Source organism: Talpa occidentalis, unplaced genomic scaffold (genome assembly GCF_014898055.3).
Source record: "Talpa occidentalis isolate TD23 unplaced genomic scaffold, MPIMG_talOcc4v2.1 talOcc4.13, whole genome shotgun sequence".
NCBI lineage: Eukaryota > Metazoa > Chordata > Mammalia > Eulipotyphla > Talpidae > Talpa > Talpa occidentalis.
The window spans coordinates 100,634,658-100,655,731 of NW_023601322.1; the positions used below are offsets into that span (position 1 = coordinate 100,634,658).

General features: G+C 58.2%; 1 protein-coding gene across 1 annotated transcript in view; it reads right to left on the reverse strand.

The window, feature by feature from the left end:
• BANK1 (B cell scaffold protein with ankyrin repeats 1) overlaps nucleotides 1-21,074 on the reverse strand; it is a 65,911-nt gene that overhangs the window by 11,088 nt on the left and 33,749 nt on the right. Inside the window, exons 6-8 of the mRNA XM_054693978.1 lie at nucleotides 19,279-19,475; nucleotides 1,518-1,584; nucleotides 540-797 (exon numbers count right to left, since the gene is read on the reverse strand). Of these exons, the coding sequence (XP_054549953.1) occupies nucleotides 540-797; nucleotides 1,518-1,584; nucleotides 19,279-19,475 (522 nt within the window). The remainder of the gene's footprint in view (nucleotides 1-539; nucleotides 798-1,517; nucleotides 1,585-19,278; nucleotides 19,476-21,074) is intronic.

Below are 21,074 nucleotides of genomic sequence, written 5' to 3' on the forward strand. Positions count from 1 at the left end.
GCCCGACCGCGGGGTGCAAGAACCGGGGAAAGTCACCCTGGGTGTGAAAAGCTCATCTACAAAGACCCGCGGCCGCGCCTCAAGTTGTGGGAGCCTGCGGACCCGTGGCTTTGCCCTTTCCCGACGGGCTCGGGCTCGGAGCCCCGCCACGCGCATCACTGTGGGCAGGTGCCGGGGGACCGCGGGGAGAGAACCCCGCGCCGCGAGCGGGACAGGCCCCCGGGGAAGGGCGCCCTCCCATACGGACGCGTCGTGGTAGCCCCCGGAGATGGGGACCTGGCGCCCCAGCGGCTGTGTGAGCGGTTTTCTCTCCTCGTCCGCAAGCCTGAGGCGTCTGTCTGCTCCAGCCCTCCGTGCCGAAGCAGGACGCGGAAGCCGAGCGCCGTGGCCTTCCTCGAGGGCCCGTGTATGGCGCCGCAGCGGGAACGACACTGGCTTTGTTTTTCTCCCGTTCCTCTGTCCTAGCCCGCGGTTTCTCTGCTGAGACCCAGCGGGGAGCCCCGGAGGGGGAGCAGAGGCAAGCTCCTCTCCCGCCTTACCTTGCGGCGAGCAGTGGGGCTTCTCCAGCTGGAAGGCGGCGGCCCAGGCCCGGGGCGGCGGCGGGGGAGGTCTGCTGCTCGGGCACGGCGCTGGCGGGTGGCGCTTGGGGCCGCCTCCCGGCATGAACACATACAGGTCCTCGTACTGGTTCTCAGAGGCCGCCTCGTCGGCCGCGCGCTCTCCTCCTTCCCCTCCCGCGTCCAGCCTCTGTGTCTGCCCGGAGCCGGGAGGAGGGGCTGGGGGCTGAGCCGCTGGGCCTGGCGAGAGGGCATGGTTCATGCAGACCCGCGCCTGGAGCAGCTCCCATGCCGCAACTGCACGCGCAGCGGCAGTGCAGGGGAGCCGGCGAGGATCTGAGGTAACGCAAGGCTGACGCGAGCATCGACTTGGCGAACGGCCATTCTGGGGCCTTTGCAAACGGACAGTCAAAGCCCCACTTGCTTTCTTGCTGCCTCAGTATATGGCACATGCACATCACACTGTTCTGATTCCCCAGAGCTCACTGAGGAGATCTGTGCTTCTGACTGAATTACTGCATTTTTATTAGGAACCAGTATGACTGCCCCAGTAAGTGCTACGTGGTGGAGCAGACAAGAAAAAGGAACTGAATCTTAACTTCTAAATAATGCAATAAAAATGAATCTGCAGCTCTTAACATGTATTTATCTCCGAATAATATCTTCCTTAAAAAAATATTACTTGCCCTGGCCCAACTGTCTCCTTTCCAAGGTCTGAGAAGCTGTGACTTTGGTTACCAAAGACAGCAGTCGGGGCGCTGGGTCAGGGGCGGGAACACCAGGGTTCATGAGTCGACACCGAACTGATGAGCAGGATTTACACAGCCACAGGACGCAGCAGGTCCTCTCCCAGAGTATGAACTCAGTTCTAGTGAAGACCTTCCCAGGTGCTCTTCCGTCTGACCGCTACCGCACAGCAGCACCCCAGGGGGGTGTGAGAGAGCCGCAGGGAACGCTTACCGGGAGGTGAGGCGATAGCCTCTTCATAGTAATTTTCTTGGTCGTCACTTCTGCTCACTCCTTGGACCTGCGAAAAGGAAGGTGACGGTCACTGCCGGGCCCTGACCTGGTGAGCCTGCATGTGCATGCGCCGAAGGGGAGGCGGGGCCGACGGCCAGGAGACACCGGCTCAGCGTTGCGTCCTCTGCTCTGGGCCTTCTGCGTCGGCGAGTGACGCGCGGCAGCGGCAGCGTCCCTGATGCCACAATACAACTCACCGCGCTGCTCCAAGACTGGAAGCAGCGCTCGGGAACCACGGGCGAGCGAGCAGGGCTGGCGAGGGAGTTTTCAGTCCATCCAGCGCCGCACAGCGGGCGCGAGACCGCGACGTGGCGTCTTCCATCCGTGACAAGAGAACGGGGGTGAGGAAGGGGCCTTGTCCGTCTCCCTGGGGTCAGCCTCACCGACGCGGAGGGGAGGACGCTGCGAAAGGGCCGCAGGGCCACCTCTGCAGTCGCCTGTGTTCCCAGGCTGTGAAGAGGCCAGGGCGGGGGGCGCCGTCACGGGCACACGGGAGCTCGTGGGGAGAGCGGCCTGGCCCCGGTGGCGGCGGTGCTTGCGCAGGGACAGCCGTGGCCGCCACCCTCTGTCACCACGAACCCGCGTCCACACCCAACAGCTTCAGGCTTCCCGGCCTGCTACAACTGGTCCACATGAGGAGGCGTCTGCTCGAAAATCAGGAGTCGCCTCGTTCAGGAGCTCCTGGAGCTACGGCTCCCTCGGCTCAGGGCTGCTGACTGAACTTTCACCGACCCTCCATTTCGCTTCTCACCCACTTTGGCCAAGGAATTTTTGGCCAATGGAATTTCCTTGTTAGAAAGTGAATGTTATCCAGAAAAGCAACAAAGGCTGATTTCCAGTGAAATCTAAAATAAACCTCTTTAATGTTTACCTACAGGGCCTGATAGAGGACCTCATTTCACGCTTTCCCCCCGACGGGCTCATTCAAACGCTAACATGAAGCACCATCTAACAGTATTTACTCGGGAGACTGACGTGCTGACACTGTGCTTTGGTGTGAGAACCACTGTCTAATACGGCCTGAGCGCTATGCTTCAGAAGCGAGGTCAAGAATACATTTTTAGGGTCTCCCTGGTGGCTGGTGGGGGTTAAGCCTCAGCACCATCACCACCACAGCCTGATCCCCGGCCAGGGGACCCAAAGGGCGCAGCAGACCTCTCCTGTCTCCCCGCTGCTCCCCTCAGCAGTGTGTTTCAGTGCATCCGCCTGTTCTGTTCCCCACTCTGTCTCTGGTGAATCCTCTTACCCCCACACCACTGGCCTGACCCCAGTTCTTGCATGCAAAAATTAAAACAACTACATTTTTAAAAATTCATAATACATTTAAAAGCACAGCGAAAAGGTTGTGAATTGAATAACAAGAACGACTGACAGTGATTCCAGGAACTCTCCAAAAACTTCCCATATGCTATTCTCAAGCCGCAACGTTGTGAACTCACAGTGCTTGTGAATTCGAGTAAGTGTGCCCGAGGTGAAACCTGATGGAGGCCTTTGGACGCGGTGACTATGTGACTTCTGCACACACACACCTGAAAGGAGGCCGCCTGCCTACGCTCGTGCCTGCATACTGCGAGCACGGACGTCCAGTGCGATCAGGGAATGCCGAGGTGCTGTCTTCTCAGCAGTGAAAGGCTCTTTAGCGGTATGTACACGAACAGCTGAACACGCTACTTGACCCTCATGCTTACGGTCACAGTCACCTGGAAGAAACTGCGCTGGAGGCACAACAGCAACTCTCCCTGCAGCTCGGGGGCATCAGAGAGCATGGGGCCCCAACACAGGCTGAGGCCAGGGGGCGCCCGGGCGTCAGTGTGGGCGCAAGTCCCATGGGGAGAGACTGCGCTGCAGACCCCGCCCAGCCATGTGCAGAATGGGCGCACGGACAGCTGTGCGCCGGCTCCTGGGAAGTTCAAGTTAGAATAAAGCAACCACCACACGTCACGCCCAGGCGCCCTCTGGCCTCAGTCACCGTCAACCAGGCACGGCAGGCAGTGATGAGGAGGGCGGGCGCAGGCCTGCAGGAAGGGCCTGGTCCGGCACCAAAGATGGCGGGGGCTGGCTAATGGAACAGCCAAGGGCAAACATCGCCTGGTGCCACCTACATGGGGTCTGGGAAAGAGATGCAGTTGGAGTCACAGGGACAGAGCAGAGGGCAGCACACTGCCCGGCTGGGCTATCGAGCGGGAGAGGCCAGGAAGCAGGCACAGCCCTCAGTTTGCAGATGAGGGAGGCGGCCACAGCGTGCAGCAGGGGCGCACCGCCAAGGGCGCGGTGCTGCAGACGGCGGCTGGCGAGGGGGTGCTTAGCAGGGCCTCCGCTTCGGCCCGCCTGCCCACCTCCCCCCACCCCGTTGCTCCCTGCTCCTGAGCATGCTCAAGGGCCTCTCTCCCTCCCTCACACTCCCCCCAGCACTTGGTAACTATGAGGTGACAGATGTGTTCACTAACATGAATCCTGGGAATCCTTCATAACGCATTGCCCCAATGACGGCCGGGCACTTTACACACAGTTGTGTGTTGCCCATACATCGGGAAAGATGAAAACTAATTTAGCGAGGCTCGCGCCGACATCCATCAGGAGCCCCCGGGACATTTAAATAACAACTCGCTACGAGACACAGACACAGGCCTCATTTACAGGCGCCGCGAACAGGCCGCTGCTGAGGAGCACGCCGCGCAGACGTAGTCGGGACGCAGACGTGACCCCCCAGCTCAGCAGCCGAGGGAACCCGCCGGAACCGGGGTGGCATCATGGGGGTCAGCTGTCTCCCGCTAACATAAATAAAAACAACCCCAACAGCTTTCCTTTTCCAAAACTGAGGGGTTTTCTAAGTTAGAAAGAAAAACAAGGATATGCAACAGGACTCTGGGGAGAACGGGAGGAGGCCGCCAGCCCGGCCATCAGACAGCCACGCAGACCCCTCGTGGGCAGAGGCCGAGCAGGCCCGACGCAGCCGCCTCCACGCCTGAGAACAGCAGCGCCGACAGTCAGCGGAGAAACGTGAACTAGTCATTGTTGGCACGATCTGGGGCAAAAACCCCAAAAACAACAGGCCCAAGTCTCACTCCTTAAACTAGAACAAATTCCAACACAGAAATGAAACATTGAGAGTAAACATAAAAGTTGTGGGGACAACACGCCAGGATTCTTTCTAATCTTTCCAATAATTTTCTCTAACATCACAAACTATCCACTATAAAAACGGCTTGAATTTTGAACACAAACACGTTAAATGTCTTCACAGAAAATAAATCCAGTAAGTCAATGAGTAAATTAATTTCAGCAGATAAATTCAAAGGACAAAGGAGAAACAGGGTAAAATGTTTGCAATTTGTATGACAGACAAAGCACTAGCTGGTACCCCCAGATCTAGACAGTGCCTCAAAACGGAGAGGGAAAGACTAATGACGCAGCAAGCATAGCCAAGGCACAGAACAGTGTTCCAGAAAATGTGAGGCGAGTCATCTGAGAACGGTTCGGCCTCACAGGAAGGGAGATGGCCCCAACTTCAGCAAAAATGGCAACGTTTCCCCAGTTCGGGAGAGCACCCCGAGGCAACCAGGGACGCCTGCACGCCAACTTGGGAGGGCGTGAGCTGGTGCACCACCTCCGAGGACGATCTGGCCACCCATCCATCTGTGCCTCGGCTCGCCTGTCTCCACACATCTGCGCTGGTCACGTACACACGTGCGCGATTACACACGGCAGAAGCCAGCCGGGCCGTGGCTCTCAGCATCAGACAGACAAGGCAGGTGTCGGTGACCGGCTGAGACGGCACACCTCACGGGTTGTCGGCCCTCTCTGAGGGGCTCCTCTCTGCGCACGCATCTTCCTGAAAACGACTTACTCCCCTGCGCTGCTGACAGCTGACTGGAGGAAGCACTTCAGAGTCCTGTGAGTCATCCGTGGCCTCTCGGGAAGAGCCAGCACTTTCCACTCAGAACGCCACAGCACGGCTCACCGTTCTCTCTCTTCCTGGACTGTATTGCTTTCCTTTGAATCATGTACACAGATTCATTTCCTGCAGTTAAAAGCAAACCCTGTGCACTCTTAAATGCGAGCAGACACCGTCTCCTCTTCCCACAAAATGCTCTACTGCAGGCGCGTCACCACGCTACCCTTCATTCCAAAGCGAGGCTGTGACGGCAGCTACGTCTCGCACACACTCACTTGCTTTCTTTACTCTTGTCATGTGTCTCACGGGCATATCAGGCCTCCATTTTAGAGAACTAATTGGGCCCAACGTTTGCATGACGGCTCTTTCGCTTGTTCCATAGGCTTTCATTATTCACGAAAGAGATCACGAGATACAAAAGGTATGTGCCAGCGCAAGCATAGTTACCGCCAATCTCTGTGCGGAACGGCGCCTGCCAGCCCCACGGAGCCCTACCTGGAGCCACCATCATGCATACAAGCGGGTGGTGTCTCAGCTCAGGGAATTCGGCGCAGCTCCTTAGGTGTGATGTGAACTTGAATTTCCAATGAATACATCACATCCAAGCCTGATTTTGTTAGGAACGACGCTTTCAACAAAATTCTGTATCATTAAATAAGATAATTAGCCAAATATAACGACACTTTAATTGTAGTCAAGCTGCCCCCACCCCACATTAAAATGAAATAGTGTGACCTGGAAAGCTGTGGTCACCAATATTTAAGACAAGAACGGTTTCTAGATGCCTTGAAAAGTTTCAGAGATCTGGAAGTGGAGCGAAATGACTATGGATCCGGGGTATCTGGGAGGGACCGGGAGAAATAGCGCATACTTGTGTGGAGGGACAATCTGGGGACTCGCCGTGTTCCTGGCTCACCGCAGATGCTGTTGTGAGAAAGTGCTTCCTCACTCATCACATGGTGGATCTCAGGTGCAGTGGAAATAAATTACGTATTTCATCTCATCAAATAATCCTCCCTGAGGATGCCAATGCGCAAGACTCAGATAAAACGCTGATTCTACCAGATCACGTCAGAATTGCACCCATGAAACACTGCAGGCATGCAGAATGCGTGTTGGGATTGAGCTTGCAGATAATCTTAACACCACTGCGCTGAAGAACAGACTTCTCAAAAGCATTATAAATTCGAATAAAACTCATCAAATTTCATGATCGTCATCTGAAACATATGGCGCTCTAGGAAAGTGAGATCTCTAATTACAATTAAAATCTTAACGTGTCTCTGGTGCTTAACGGGAACAAACCTGGATTCTTTCTGACCCAAATTTTCCATTTTGAAATCTTAACAGTCCAAGGATAACATCACCAAGTCGGCGCTTCAGTTTGGCAAGAAAATGAAAGAAGCTCCTGGGACGCCCGACCCCAGGCGCTCGCTACGTCACACCCGGCAGTCAGGCCACTAGACAGAGCCCCTCAGGCGTGTCCACGTGTCACTCGGCTGTCGTCGCCAGCGTCAGGCTGCCCCCTGGAGAGCCCGGCACTTCTCAGTTCACCGGAAGCTCAGCGGGAGGGGGGAGGAAACAGAGCCAGCCCCCCCACCCCCCGCATCTCGCGTCACTGCTGGCGCTCCTCCCGGGCTCGAAGCATGGACTCCCAGAGCGCGAGCTGCCCGCAAAACACTGAGGAGGCCGGGGCGACTTGCCGCGGCCACACACTGCGCTCACGGCAGCGTCCTGGGCTGCTGCTCCAAGGCCTTCGGCGCCCGTTAGCACGCGGAGGCGCTGCAATCCCTGAACAAATCAGCGCCCAGCCCGCCCCCTGCTGAGGGGTGGGTCACGCACAGGCGTGTCAGAGGGAGGCCTGCAGGGGAAGGCCCTCAGGCGTGTGTCCGGAGGGAGCTGGCACCGCTGTCCGCCCAGCCTCGGCCCCACTTGACAGCTCCTGCTCAGCACGGACGGGCAGGAGGAGACGGGGCCTTCGCAGGGTGTCCGGGCCATCAGACACGCACCACACACGGAGCCAGACCGCGAGGGCCATGTCGCCCACCTGCCAGCACGCAGCCCATGATGGCTTCACTCCGGCCTCGCCACGCTGTCTGGAGCAGGTCCTGTTAGCGGCGCCACTCACAGGCCATAAAACTGAGGGAGACAGGGCCGCCCGGGGGACACGGCCGAGGGCAGAGCGGGTCTGAGAGCCACTGCTGCGGGGCGCCTCAGCGGCAAGGGCTGGGGCCTCACAGAGAGTGCCGGGACCTGGGGGGCCGGGTCCAGCCTCCCACAGAGGACGTCTTTGGGTGCTGTGGCCGTGAGCTCCCAGCTGGAACATTCTGCTCACAACTCGAGTAAAGGGGAAAAGCTGTCAGCCACACGCGCTGACGGACAACTAAGTGCCTTCTCCAGAGGTGCTAACAAGGCCGCTGTGCTGAGGTGGACGCCGCCGTCGCCAGGAGCCGAGGCTAGTGAGGTGGCGTCCCTCAGGTGTCTTCTGGAGAATTCTCAGTGAAACGACAACTAGGACATGGAGTGGGGCTAGAACACAGTGGGCTTCCCCCTGAGCGTCCCTCCTGTTCAGCGATGCGGGGCCACGTGCTCAGGGGCTCTCCCGCAGCTGGGCGGGCTGGCGCGGCCCCGGTAGACAGCGGCTCCTCCAGCGCAAGGCCCCGGTGCCTCTCCACAGCCACGCTGCTTACGGGTCACCCGGGCACAGGCGTCCCCCCAGTTCATGCCACTGCCTTTTGGCGTGGGTGACTTGGTCACCTCCAGCAGAACTGGTCCCTACCGCCCTTCACGAAAGGCGTGGGATGAGCGTGGCCAGGCCCAGGCCCCGCTGGGGAGAGAGCACGAGCGCGCTTGGGCCCAGCGCCCACCAGCCGCACCCGTCACAGCCTCCGCTCCTGAGCCGGCCGGGGCGGCTGCCAGGGGGCCTCTAAGAGCCACACGGGCCACCCTGGAGGGGCCGGGGGCCGGCCGCTGACCGTACCCCGCTCTCTCCAGCCTGGCCCAGCGTGGCGGAGCTGCTCCTCCCGCCCTAATGGCGTCGCCACCCGGCCAGCCCTGGTGTCAGCCTCTGTGGGTGTCATGCTTCAGCCCGGCCGGCCTCGGGGCAAGCTCAGCTGTGCTGACTTTCCAACCCCGAAGATGTCCTGCCTCAACGCCTTTTGTCTGTACAAAGCATGACATCAGAAATCCAGTTTCCGGGAGCAGAAAGGTGGCAGCTTTTGAGAGTAAAAGCCGACCTCTCTGGCCGGGAAAGCTGAGCACAGATCTGAGGCCTGGTGGGGCCGGAGGGGGAGAGCATTTGGGGTGGGGGAGCACCATGGAGAGTGGCGAGGATTAGGGGTGCTTTGCTGCTGGGAAAACCACAGCGACCCCACCGGAGGGAAGAATCCTACACGGTGAAGACTCCTCCGGCCGTGCGGGGGCTCCTCTGTGGCTCTGGGTCTTCAGCCTTCTGAGCCCTAACCCTTGGCCCACCCATGGCAGGGCTGATGTCACGAGACTGCTGTGACTTTCCCACAGGGCGGTGAAATCACCGACACGACGCACAGCGGTCTCAAGGATGCGGGGTCATCTGCACCTATGTCCCCGCCAGCTGAGCTGGACCGTCTCTCCCCGCTCCTGCCCACCTCCCAGCCGCCACATGCTGGGAAGCACCGTCCTGCCGCAGCGGGCTCGGCAGCTGGGGGCAGAGGCCCTCCACACCACGGTCCGCACGCTGCCGGGGCTGCCCGCTCCGGGGCCCACATGCTCTGCCCACAGGAGTGAGGCCGCCAGCCGGAGGGCGAGGTGCACAGGCGTGCCTGAAGGGAATCTCTGCAGTGAGTCTCTGCAGAGTGAGCCTCTGCAGAGAGAGGCTGTCTTGTGAAATCTGGGAAAACAGCGCCAGATGGCCTGAGCTGGCGCACACTACCAGGAACAGCGAGAAATATTTTCAGCATGAAAGCACCGGGGCAGCCTGAGAAGCAAAGGGAAAGAGAAAGTGTTTCTGACATGACTTAGGAAGGGGGCGAGCTTCCACGGCAGACTTGTTTTCGGTCCCAGCCATGAGGCTGACTGGCCTGTGTTAGGATGCTCCCTGGCCACCCCGACACTCAATCTTAAACAACCTATAAAACACGGTGGGGAGGGGAGGGGCTGCCCTCAGAGTCACCGTGAGGGCCGGTCACGCCACCGGCGCCTGGCCACGAGCACTGCAGCCAGCCAGGCGGCGCCGCGTGCGCCAGGAGGGAAGCCACTTGGCTTCAGAGCCTGCGTCTCCAGCAGCACTAAGAGCAGCCAGATCTTCGACGCAAAGATTAGTAAAGTCAATAAAATGCAAAAATGCCTCCCATTTCCAGGGGAGCCCTGGCACGCACGCAAGCATTCCCCACGCGCTCTGCGCAGGCAGGGGCGACGTCCTGGTCAGTTCCCTTCTCAGCTCCAGGGTGAGCCCAGCCGGCGCTGTCTGCACTGCCCGAGGCCGGGGCGGCCACTTCAGGCCACAGCCGATGGGGGGCCAGCTTCCTTCATGCTGCGTCTCCCAGGCCGGACAGCCAAGTCCCGTGGTCAGTGTTCAGTGGAAGGAAGAGCTGTGTCGGCGGCAGGGGCCAGGCCCAGCCACAGGATAGAGCTGCTGCCCAGGTGGGGACCCTGTGCAGCGAGCCGGGGTGGGGGCTGAGGCAGCCGGGGAGGGCGAGCAGAGCAGGCGGGGTCACCAGGGCGCCAGCTGAGGGCTCTGCCTTCACCGTCCTGTTAATGGCCATTTCTGTTCCCTGGCGGGAGAAGCCTGACGCGTGGCCTGGCCACACAGATGGCCCTGAGTGCCCGCGGAGACAACGGGAGTCTCCGAGGACGGCCCAGGTGGGCACAGCTCACCCTGCCCGGCTTTGCTGTCCCCACAGTGGGAGCCGCCAGCCACCGCGAGCTCACAGGCACCCCGGCCCCGCCTCTCATCACTCACGCGCCCCCCCCACACCTGCCCCCGCCCACAGACCACGCCCAGCTCCGCCTGAAAAACACACCCAAGTGTCGGCGACGTCCCCCACAGCTCCTCGCAGCTGGCGTGCTCTGGGGTGGGGAGACACATGCTTCCCTCTGCGTTTGGCACGGGTGTGTGGCGCTCAAGGAGGTGCTTCCGCGCGTGTCGGTCACGTGGGGCCTCTATTCAGAGGCCAGCGCGGCTGATGAGCGGTGGCGACCGCCACCCAGAAAGGTTCCGAAGCGCAAGGGGTGCAGGCTCCTGGCCCACATTCCCGCATCTCCCGGGGCCAGGCCAGCCCCGGCCTCTGCCCGCCAGTGTGGGGGGCGCGGCAAGGAGGGCCCCAGACGCACACAGACACACAGAGACCCCACAGAGGCCTGCCACACACGCCCTCTCACTGATCACCTGCAACACCAGCCACAGATTCAAGCGAGGTGCGCACACGAGTTCATTTCAGCCTGTCGGTCACCACCCGCATGCCGGCGCGGGCCCGGACCCGGAGAGGCAATGCTCTCGGAGCAGAACCACGCGGCGGCGTCCAGCACCGGCCCGCCGCCTCGCCTCCAGCGCGCCGACTGACCGGCGATGCTCACGGCCTTCCCTCCGTGTCCACAGCGCGAAGCCTCCCGCTCCCGCCTGCCCCTTTCTGAGCCTGGCTGCCGCCTGAGAGCTGGAGCTCGGCGCCCACTCCCAGCCGCCCCGGACGCGGACGCCGCACAAGCGCTCGTCGGCCCCGCCCCAGCCCGGCCAGGCGTCCTCTGGGCGCTCAGAGCTCGGCTGGTCCCCAGACACCGCACGCTCGAGGCCGCCACACCCCCAAGCCTCTCCCCAGCGTCCCGTCGCCCAGCATCTGCCCTCTGCCCTGTCCCTGTGCCTCGGGCTCCACCCCCGCGGAGGCTCCAGCACACCCCACCTGCAGCCAGGAGCCCCCCCCGCGCTGACGCTCTCCGGCACGGCCCCTACAGTCCGCTGCCCCGGAACTGAGACCGGCCAGCAGGTGGACTCCCAGCCCCCGCTCCGGCGTGGGCCTCACTCCCTGGCACGCCGCATCACGGCCTCCGTGCTCTCGCGGATGCGCGAAGCCTTCCACAGAATCCCGATCTTCCTTGGTGGCCAGCTGGCTCACCCAGCCCCTCGTGCCCACGCGGGCCCCCACTTCTCCCCTGGGCTCCCGCCCGCCAGCTCGCTGGCGCTCATTCAGAAGCCGAGCGTTCGGTGGAATTTCTACTCACAACGCTCAGCACACACCAGATCCGCGGTCGACCCGGGATGAAGGGAGAGGCCCGCTACAACCTGTGCCCTCAGGCCACCGCGCCAGGCCCTGTGCACAGGCCGCCGACAGGGGCGTGCTTTAAGAGCCGCCGCGTCCCCATGTGTAAGCCCGCGCTAGCGTTCTCCCCTCACGTGTGCCCCACGTCTCCACACAGGGTCAGCGACAAAGTCCAAGTGTAGACTGAGCTCACCCCACCTGATGGAACCCTAAAAACGAGAACCGGGACCTCCCCGGTGGCGCAGCGGTTGAGCGCTGGGTTGCGGGGCTGCCCGCAGCCTCTGCGGCGCCGGTTCGATCCCCGGCTGCTCCCCGGACGGTCCCACATGGCGCGCAGACCTCTCCTGCCGCCCGCTGCTCCCCTCAGCAGTGTACTTTGGTCCTTCTGCCTGCTCTGCTCCCCGCTCTGGCTCTGGTGAATTCTCCCACCCTCCCGCGCTTCTGACTGTACCCAGTGCTTGTATGAATAAATAAATAAATCTTTATTGGCAGACTGCTCGGCTCCCAAGAAAGAGCGCCAGCTTTCCCCGCAGCATGCCTTCACTTCGAGGTGCGCACGGGTCCGGCGCTTCCCAAGCCTGCGCGTCTCTCCCGCGTGAAAGCGGATGGTGTCTAGTGTGTGCCTGCTTGTTCACTTACCTGCTCCCTCCTCGGTGCCAGCTTCTCGCTCACCCCTCGCCGTGGCCGTCTGGAGAGGAACGCGGGCTCCCGGCTCTGCGGGGCAGCAGCTCCCAGGCCCGCTGGCACCGGCCGCAGGCGTGCGACAGAGGTGTCCCCTCACGGCCAGACCCTGCCCCGGTGTGGAGCACCCGGCATGCAGGGAACAGGCTCGGCCGGCAGGAGCGGCATCTTGCAGACGACTTTGGAGGATGCAGCTGCAGAATCAATTAGGCTGAGTAGAGTCCCTGGCTGCCAGTTTTAGTCAGAGCAGAAAAATGAAAACGCTGAGGCAGGTCGTCCCCCAGATGTGCAGCCCTGCTGACTGGCAGGCACACCCACGCCGGCCCCTGCCCGGCTCCCGGCGCCTCCTGACAGGCGCCTCCCAACAGAACCCGAGCCGCCTGTGCAGTGAGGGGCTCCAGCAGCCCCGGGCCCACCATCCTCTTACTCCCCGCGCGCGGAGGCAGCTCAGCACCACACGACAGGGCGAACAAGGACGGGAAACGGAGGAAAGGCCGCTCCGCAGACACGCCAGGAAACCTGGTGCCAGAAGTGCCGTGGCCAACACGCAAGCCCTGGAGCAAGAGCCGGCCTCCCTGTGGCGCCGGGAAGCGCACTTCTCGCCACCACTGCACGCTCACTGCCTGGCCACGTGAGGCCGGTGGGCGCGGGAGCACCTGCCCACTGCAACCGCTGCTGATGGCTGCAGCCAGAGCAGCACAACCTGAAACATGGCTGGCGCTCACGCGGGTGTGGCAAGGACCCTGGGGGGCTGGGGTGGCGGGCGCACACTTCCTGCTGCCCCAGGTCTGATGTGGTGCAGGCCTCGCGGCGTCTCGGGGCCTGGGCTGCTCTGGGGGACACCCTGACAACGGCTGTCGGGGAAGACACAGCGCCAGGGCCCTCGCGGACTTGTCAGATGTCCACCAGCAAGGCAGGGCCGGGCCACACATAGGACGAGATAGCAAAGGGCGGAATGTGACCTGATCGGGGGTAACTGGGTTCTAAGAGTCACTTAAATTTCTAAAAATTCCCAAAGCTGATGTCAGGAAACAAAGTAGTTATTTCCAGGTGACAAGATCATAAACAATCTTGATATTTCTCTTCCTTTTTCAAATATTGTAAACTAGCCATGCCTTATTTGTAAATGAAAAGGAAACTAACAGCGTGCACTTTCTCACGGAAACGCACCACGCGTGAAAGTTACTTCTCTCTGCTGCTCACTCACACGTCAGTGCCGCACAAAAGGTGGCAGGTGTTCGCTGGTCATCGGTGGAGAGCTTGGTCTTCCGCCCTCTTTGCTCAGACCGCACGGCCAGACCTGACTAAGAGGGGGCAGGCCAGGTCGCGCGACATCAGGCTGGCGCCTAGGAAGCGAAGCCTCAGCTGGGCATGGAGAAGTGGCCCACCAGGAAGAGATCTGGGATCTAGTGGCTCATCTAGATGTGGTGCTCATATCCTAATCATGTGTAGCAACAAAAATGCAACCTCCGTCATCTCTCAGATGTTAACAAGAGTATATAACTGTAAACTTTGTCCTTAAAATAGCAACGACTTTATATATTGGACTTAAATATATGAGACATTATTTAATTAAAATTGGACCTATAAACAAAGGGTAAGAACTAAATAATCACATGAAATTTTTAGAAAAGTACATGTATAACTAGCGTAGTTAAGAGCAAAGTCATTCTTTAGACATGTTTAGCTGCCTTATTTTTTTTTTAAGATTTATTTTATTTATACAAGAACCGGGGTACAGGCCAGAGGCACGGGAGGGTGAGAGGATTCACCAGAGACAGAGCGGGGACCAGAACAGGCAGACTGATGAAATCCACTGCTGAGGGGAGCAGCGGGTGAGACAGGAGAGGTCTGCTCGCCATGTGGGTTGTTCCAAGGCTGTCAGGGATTGAACTGGCACTGCAGAGGTTGCGGACAACTTCACAGCACTGCGCTCAACCTGCTGAGCCACTAGGGAGGCCCTGGCTGCCTTAATTATTAACTGATACAAGTTATTGAAAGTCAACAAATCTACTTTCAAAAAAAATTATTTTTACCAAAAATAATTCATAATATAGTACTGATGACAATTCCTTTAGATGGCAACCACTATTTCTCTTTCTCCTACTGTCTTACAAGGTGTCTGTAGTATTCAATGTCGAATCAAAGATAATAATTTTCTTTTGCTTTGTAGTCTATTTCACTCTTTTTCTGTCTTGAATTGATGACGACAAACATTTAGAAGACAGAGTCCTTCCACAAAAAGGGTAAAGGAATGGAAAGTGTCTCGATTTATTTCACTGTATTTTTTTAAAATTTTTAGTAAAAAAAAAAAAAAAAAAATCCTATCGGGCGTCCCTGGTGGCACAAGGGGTTAAGACGCAACCTATGAAGCTGTCCGCAGCCATGGCAGCATGAGTTTGATCCCTGGCACGAGGTTGCCAGGGAGCTGCCCACATGGCGCAGCAGACCTCTCCTGACTCGCCTGCTGCTCCCCTCAGCAGTGTGTTTCAGTCAGTCTGCCTGTTCTGTTTCCCACTCTGTCTCTGGTGAATCCTCTCACCCCCGCACCTCTGGCCTGCACCCCAGCTCTTGTATGCATAAATAAATCAATCTTAAAAAAAAAAAAAAAAGCTATCGCCTAGATTTTTTCAAACCTACCATCAATGTGTTTATGAGCTCTTCTCAGCTCTAGGGCCAACTTCTTGGTACGCAATTCATTAAAACACCACATTAAATATTAAAGCTGCAAAGAAGCAGGCACAGGCCCTGGCACTCATCCCTGCCTGCAGGCAGGGGCTGAGCTGTGCGATGCAGGGGGTGGGGAGAGTGACTCAGCCTCTGGCCCTGCCTCGCTGGGTGCACACGGCCCTCCCGATGCATCCTTTCTACCTCTCCTCTAAAAGCTTCTAATTTACAATTCTGCTCAGGATTTCTGTTCTTAGGGAAAGTGTCATCTGATTTCAATTGTTCCCATTATGCTTCCATTCTGGGGACTTTAATATTTATGAAGGAGTTCTGGACATTTTCTGTTCCTCTACTTGCATCTTCGGCGAGGCTACCACTTCGTCGTGAGCCGTTTCAGCTCTGCAGAGGCTTTCTCTGGCCAGCGGGCCTTTGCTGCTGAGCACACTGCCACCAAGGGGCTCCCGCCCGCCGCGCTCATGACTTGGGAGATACTGCACGTTTCCCCTTTTCCGTAGAAGAGGAAAGCACAGTCCTCAGCGGGCACCAAATCCACGTCCTCCCCTCCGAAGCCATCGCTGCTTTGGCCAACCCAGCCTCAGCTGCAGCCTCCGCTGCCCTGGACATGGCCCTCAGGGTGGCAGCGCCCGCTCCTTCCCAACAGCCAGCAGGGTGGGTCCAAGCATTTGCTCCCACAATCAAAATGCACAGAAATAAATAAAATCACAATCTCTGTGTGTTGCCCAGACCAAGCCCTTCCGTGCGCACAGGGAAGGCTCCCCTCCTCCTTTCCTGGCTCCAGGGCTGACAATCCTGCGTGTTTGCTTCCATAGAAGATTCAACAGGGTTACTGACGCAGTTGTAAATTTCCAGAAAATATACTAAAAATGAATACAAACGCTCATGACCAATGGCATCCAACCCTGCAGAAGACAGAGGCTCACAGTAGTTTTATAAAGCATCGCATGCAAAGGTGAGCAATGTCTGCTTGAGCAATGTGCTTGGGCAGAGGAATGCATGACCCCAAAGAAACGACGGGCCTTGAGGTTTAACTTCCTGTCTGTGAGATGGGCGTGGAGCGCGCTGGCCACACAGGTGGGTACGGGCGCTCGCCCGGAGGCATCTCAGAAAGGCTGCTGGCTCCCTCGCCCTCCCTCTGTGAAGTCACAGCAACATGGAACAAAAGGAAAGAGGTGAGCCAACCAACTTCAGGCGGTGCTCTGGGCCCGAGGCCAGGGATCCACGGGGCTGACACTGGCAGACTTAACATGAGCAGCGGCCTCACTTCATATGACATTCGCGCCAGGCGTGGCCGCCTCCCCTCTGGTCTGGGACGCTTGCCCAGCCTGCACGTCCCTGTTCATGCTCTGGAGGGCTTGCCCCAATCTCAGGGCTTATCATTCCACTACTCATGCAAACCATTCATGCATCATTCATAGCAAGTACCCATCAGCAAAGGCCACGAGTAAGGAGCCTTGTGCCCAGGTCGGGTCGCCAGCCCAGAGTCGCTTTCATGGACAATAGCAAGTGGGAGGAGCCGCCCTCTCCCCTTCCCTGCACCTCTGATGCAATGACAAGCACTAACCTTACCCGGGGTGTGCACCACGCAGACGCCTGACGTTGCTAGGAGAGCGTGTTATAAACTAGAAAACTGTAACATCTAGGTAGTCTAAGAAAATAAATTTTAGTAAGAATGATACTAGAAAATGTCACAAAATAGTACTTAGGTAAATGAGGGGTAGGTGTGGTGAGCAATGTTTCCATGCATTCTGCTGGCCTGAATCTAGTTCTTACAGGATGGAAGTTGTGCAGGATTTGGGGAGTCTCAGGAAGATGAAGTGAGACAATTGACAATAAACACTGGAATATTTGCCGAGATCTAAACTGCCGGCACTGTGGTAACAAACAGCCTTACACATTGCCTCACTAATGTCAGTTTCTGGAAGCTACTAGATTTTTTTCTGTTTGGGCTTAATGTCTCTCCTAAACCAGTTTTTCTTTCCCACAGTCACCTGTCTTAAAGACAGAAAAATAACGTTTCTGACGTTGGAAAAGCGTGTCCAATCAGCACATACGCAGGCTCTCCTAGGAGAAACAACTGTCCAGGTTTTAGCTGATAAACGCCTCCCCAGGGAGGCTCCCGCACGTGGCCTGCTTCCAGGAGCTGGGAGTTGGCACAACCAGCACCACGGCCTGCGACGACGGGGCCGTGCAGAGTGTGAGGGGCCCCGGGGCCTGCCAGGACCTGCGGGTACAGAGATTCCTGGTGAGCGAGAGGGAACTGCCCTCGCCTCCAAAATCCGTAATCTACCAGGGAGACTGACTTGAAAACAACAAGCAGATAATGCGGGCCTTTCAATGTCCCTGTGAACTACGAGGGGTTCCACAAACGAAGGTGCCCGCTGAGGCTGGGAGCAGAGCTATGCAAGCCGGCGGGATGGTCCCTGGGTGCCCAGAGCCGCAGGTGGGTGTCGGGGGCTGTGCCCGGCTCCCTTTCACCCTGTCACGGAGGAGGACACTGCAGCGGGCAGTCGAGCTGCTCCAGCACCACAGCCAGGCTCCCTGGGCTGCAGGGACGCACCGAGCTGTCTATACGAGGCTGTCCCGCATCCCCCTACGTCCACCGGGAGGTTGCAGGGGTGCAGCGGGGAGAGAGTCAGCAGACGGAGCCTGAACCGAGATGTAGGTGCATGTCAGAGACGAGGGCATTTCCTCAGAGGAGGGCAGTTCTCGGGAAAGGTCGCGGTTTGACAGGACACAGCGAAGACGGGACGGGTGGGCCTCAGCAGCTGAGGAAGGGGCTGCGCGGGCCTGGTGGACCCAGCAGGCACCTGGCAGAGGCCAGGCGGGCAGAAAGACCTGGGAGCCTCCTGGACAGCAGACGGGGGTGGGGGGTGAGGGTGAAGGCAAAGCGCAGGGAGCTGGAGAACGGAGGAGGGCACGGGGGGCGGGGGGCATGAGGAGGCTGTTCAGGTTTGGGGGCCGAGTGGTCCGCAAGGTAAGGGACGGGGAGGCTGGACAGGAGCCAGGCTTTAGCCAGCTGTGTGGGCGGCTGGGAGACGCCGGGGGAGCTGCTGCGTGCTGTGACTCTTTCCTCCCCTGGAAGTCGGGAGGGGACGCGCGCACATGCAAGCGGGGGCAGGTGAGGCCACAGCTGGGCATCACCCAGGGTTCCGGGCACGGCGGGGCCCTAATTGGGGCGTGTGGCTCTGATGAAGATTTGAAGTTGACATTAGAGCTTCACGTCGATAAGCAATAAATACCACTACTACCCGGGCTGAGGGGAGCGTCGTGTGGGCGCGCTGAGATCTGGGAGCTCGCGCAAGACGCACTCAGTGTACAAACCCGGGCGGCAGACAGGGCGGTGGCTCAGGCGTCACCACGACAGAAGACGGCACAGAGGACCTTCGTGACGGGGCCAGGAGGCAGCGACAGGAGGGTGGAGACGAGGGGAGGGCATAGCTCCAGGCGGGGAGTCAGGGCTGGGGGCCAGTGGGTCTGGCCGGGGTGGGCTCTGCCGCGCAGCGCCACGAGGGCTGCTGGGAGGACACGGTGCGGGAGACGGCATCCTCGTCCCGCTGTGCTGGACTGAGAACCGCCGAAGGGCAGTTCACTTTCTGGACAGAAATGTGCAGAGTTGTTTTTTATAAGCAGAAACCAACTGCTCTCTAAATTTGACAATCAAACAAAATGTGTCTTAGGTACTAAGGTCGCAAACCCTCCCTGAAATTCTTCCCGCAGGCGCATTCTCACAAAGCTGCCACCCTGCCGAGAGCACGGAGGGACGCGGGGCTGCAGCCTTTAGAACCAGGATCTTGCCGCTAACAAGGAGGGGGACCGGCTTCCGATGGCACTTGTTGAGTAAGTATCAGAACGGCTTCCTCGCCCTCCCAACCGCCGCTCCTCCCGCATGCTGCCAGCGTCCAGCTCCGGCGCGTGAGCGTGGACATGACGCGCTCACTTCCTCAGGACCAGCTACTCTCCCAACTCAACCTGGCTGCAGAGAAGCCAGGAGCGCCCAGGTCGGTCTTACGAAGGCGCGTGCGGGTGGGGGCTGGAGGCAGAGCCGCAGCGGTGACCTCACGCTCACCGACTCGCCCTGCGGAAGGCTCTGCGGGCCATGGCGGGTCAGCACACGCTGACCACTCAGGCACATCGTTTCCTGCGAGCTGGACACGGGTGTGCACGCACAATCATTTTATCAACAGTTTTGGAGAGAAAAAAAACTTACCGAGAAGCCTTCGAGTATCTCCTTGAGCTCCGTGTGCCCGTGCTGCTCAGCCACCTGCGCCGGGGCTGACCCCGCCACGTTCTTCACCCGCAACGCCTGCGCTGCTCCGGGGCGGCCAAGCAAGTGAACAGCCAAGTTCTTCAAGCCAAATTTTGCTGCGCAGTGGAGGAAGGTTGGGAGCTCTTGGAAACACAGGTCTGCGCGCACAGAGAGGAAGAGGATGTGTGTGAGCGCCTCTGCAAGCCCACAGGCCACAGCGGGGCAGTGTCAGCCCGCGGCAGCGCCCATCTGCACATAAGAAACCATCGGTGGTTTCAGCAGTGCGATGCCCTTTCTCCTTTCCGTGAACCGGTAAACGACGTTCTCACCAGCTAACGTCTGCCCTTACTGGCTGGGGAGGCTGAACTTAGGAAGCTGCATCAGCCTCTTTCATGTAAAACAAAACAAAACAAAACAGAAGCTTCATCCTGGAGCAACTCCTTTGCATACAGTTCAGCATTAGCCAAACGCTAAACAGGTTCCTCTATGAGAACCCTCTGTGTTTTCTACCGCCATGCCTAGTGGGCAAACACCAGGTCTCCAGAGGGCCTTCATTAGATTTCTAAGTGTTTTTTTTCTTTCAAAAAATAACTGCAGGGGCCTCTCCTGGTGATGCAGGCGGTTGAGCGCCGCGCTGTGAAGCTGTCCGGAGCCTCTGCAGTGCCGGTTTGATCCTGGCTGGCCGGCGAGGGTTCCACATGGCGCGGCAGACCTCGTCTCGCCCGCTGCTCCCCTCAACAGTGTATTTCAGTCAGTCTGCCTGTTCTGTTCCCCGCTCTGTCTCTGGTGAGTCCTCTCACCCTCCCGCACATCTGGCCTGTACCCCGGTTCTTACATAAATAATAAATCTTTCAAAAAAATACAGTTAAAAAATTAGTAACTTCAGGGCCTCCCTGGTGGTGCAACGGGTTAAACACAACACTATGAAGCAATCCCCAGCCAGCTAGGGAGCTACCCACATGGTGCGCAGACCTCTCTTGTCGCGCCCGCTGCTCCCCTCAGCAGTGTATTTCAGTCTGCCTGTTCTGTTCCCTGCTCTGTCTCTGGTGAGTCCTCTCACCCCCCGCATCTCTGGCCTGTACCCCAGCTCCTGTGTGCATAACTAAATAAATCTTAAAAAAAAAAACACACAAAAAATAACTGCAAGAGAAAATAGAAGCAAGCAAAGCTCATAAATATCTTCAGTAGGAAGTTGCCAACAGGACTTTACAGCTTTCAGGCCACAGTTTTAGAGCTCGAGCTCACCATTCCCCCTACCTGTGATCTAGGAGAGGCGTCAGCCACGGGGAATGATAGTAATTGTGGCCACTGCCCCCATGACTGTCTGGTCACACACACAAGCTGATGGGTTGTTATTTTATACTTTTGCACCCAACTGGAAAAACTGTGCCGTAGCAATTGCTTACCCCCTTGCTTAGAAAGGTGTGGCATTATGCAGACTTACAGCAACAGAAACAAAGGCGTCAGAAAGAGCCAGTTCTCTCCCAGCACAAAGCAAAGGGGAAACAGTCACCTTAGGTTTTTGAAAACTGAGAATTGGAACTTGTTTACTTGTATGCTAGTTTGGAAAGAAAAGAAAAGAAAAGAAAAGAAAAGAAAAGAAAGGAAAGGAAAGGAAAGGAAAGGAAGGGAAAGGAAAGGGAAAGGAAAGGGAAAGGAAAGGGAAAGGAAAGGGAAAGGAAAGGAAAGGAAAGGAAAGGAAAAGGAGAGAGGGGGAGAGAGAGAGAGAGAGAGAGAGAGAGAAAACAGAAGAGAAT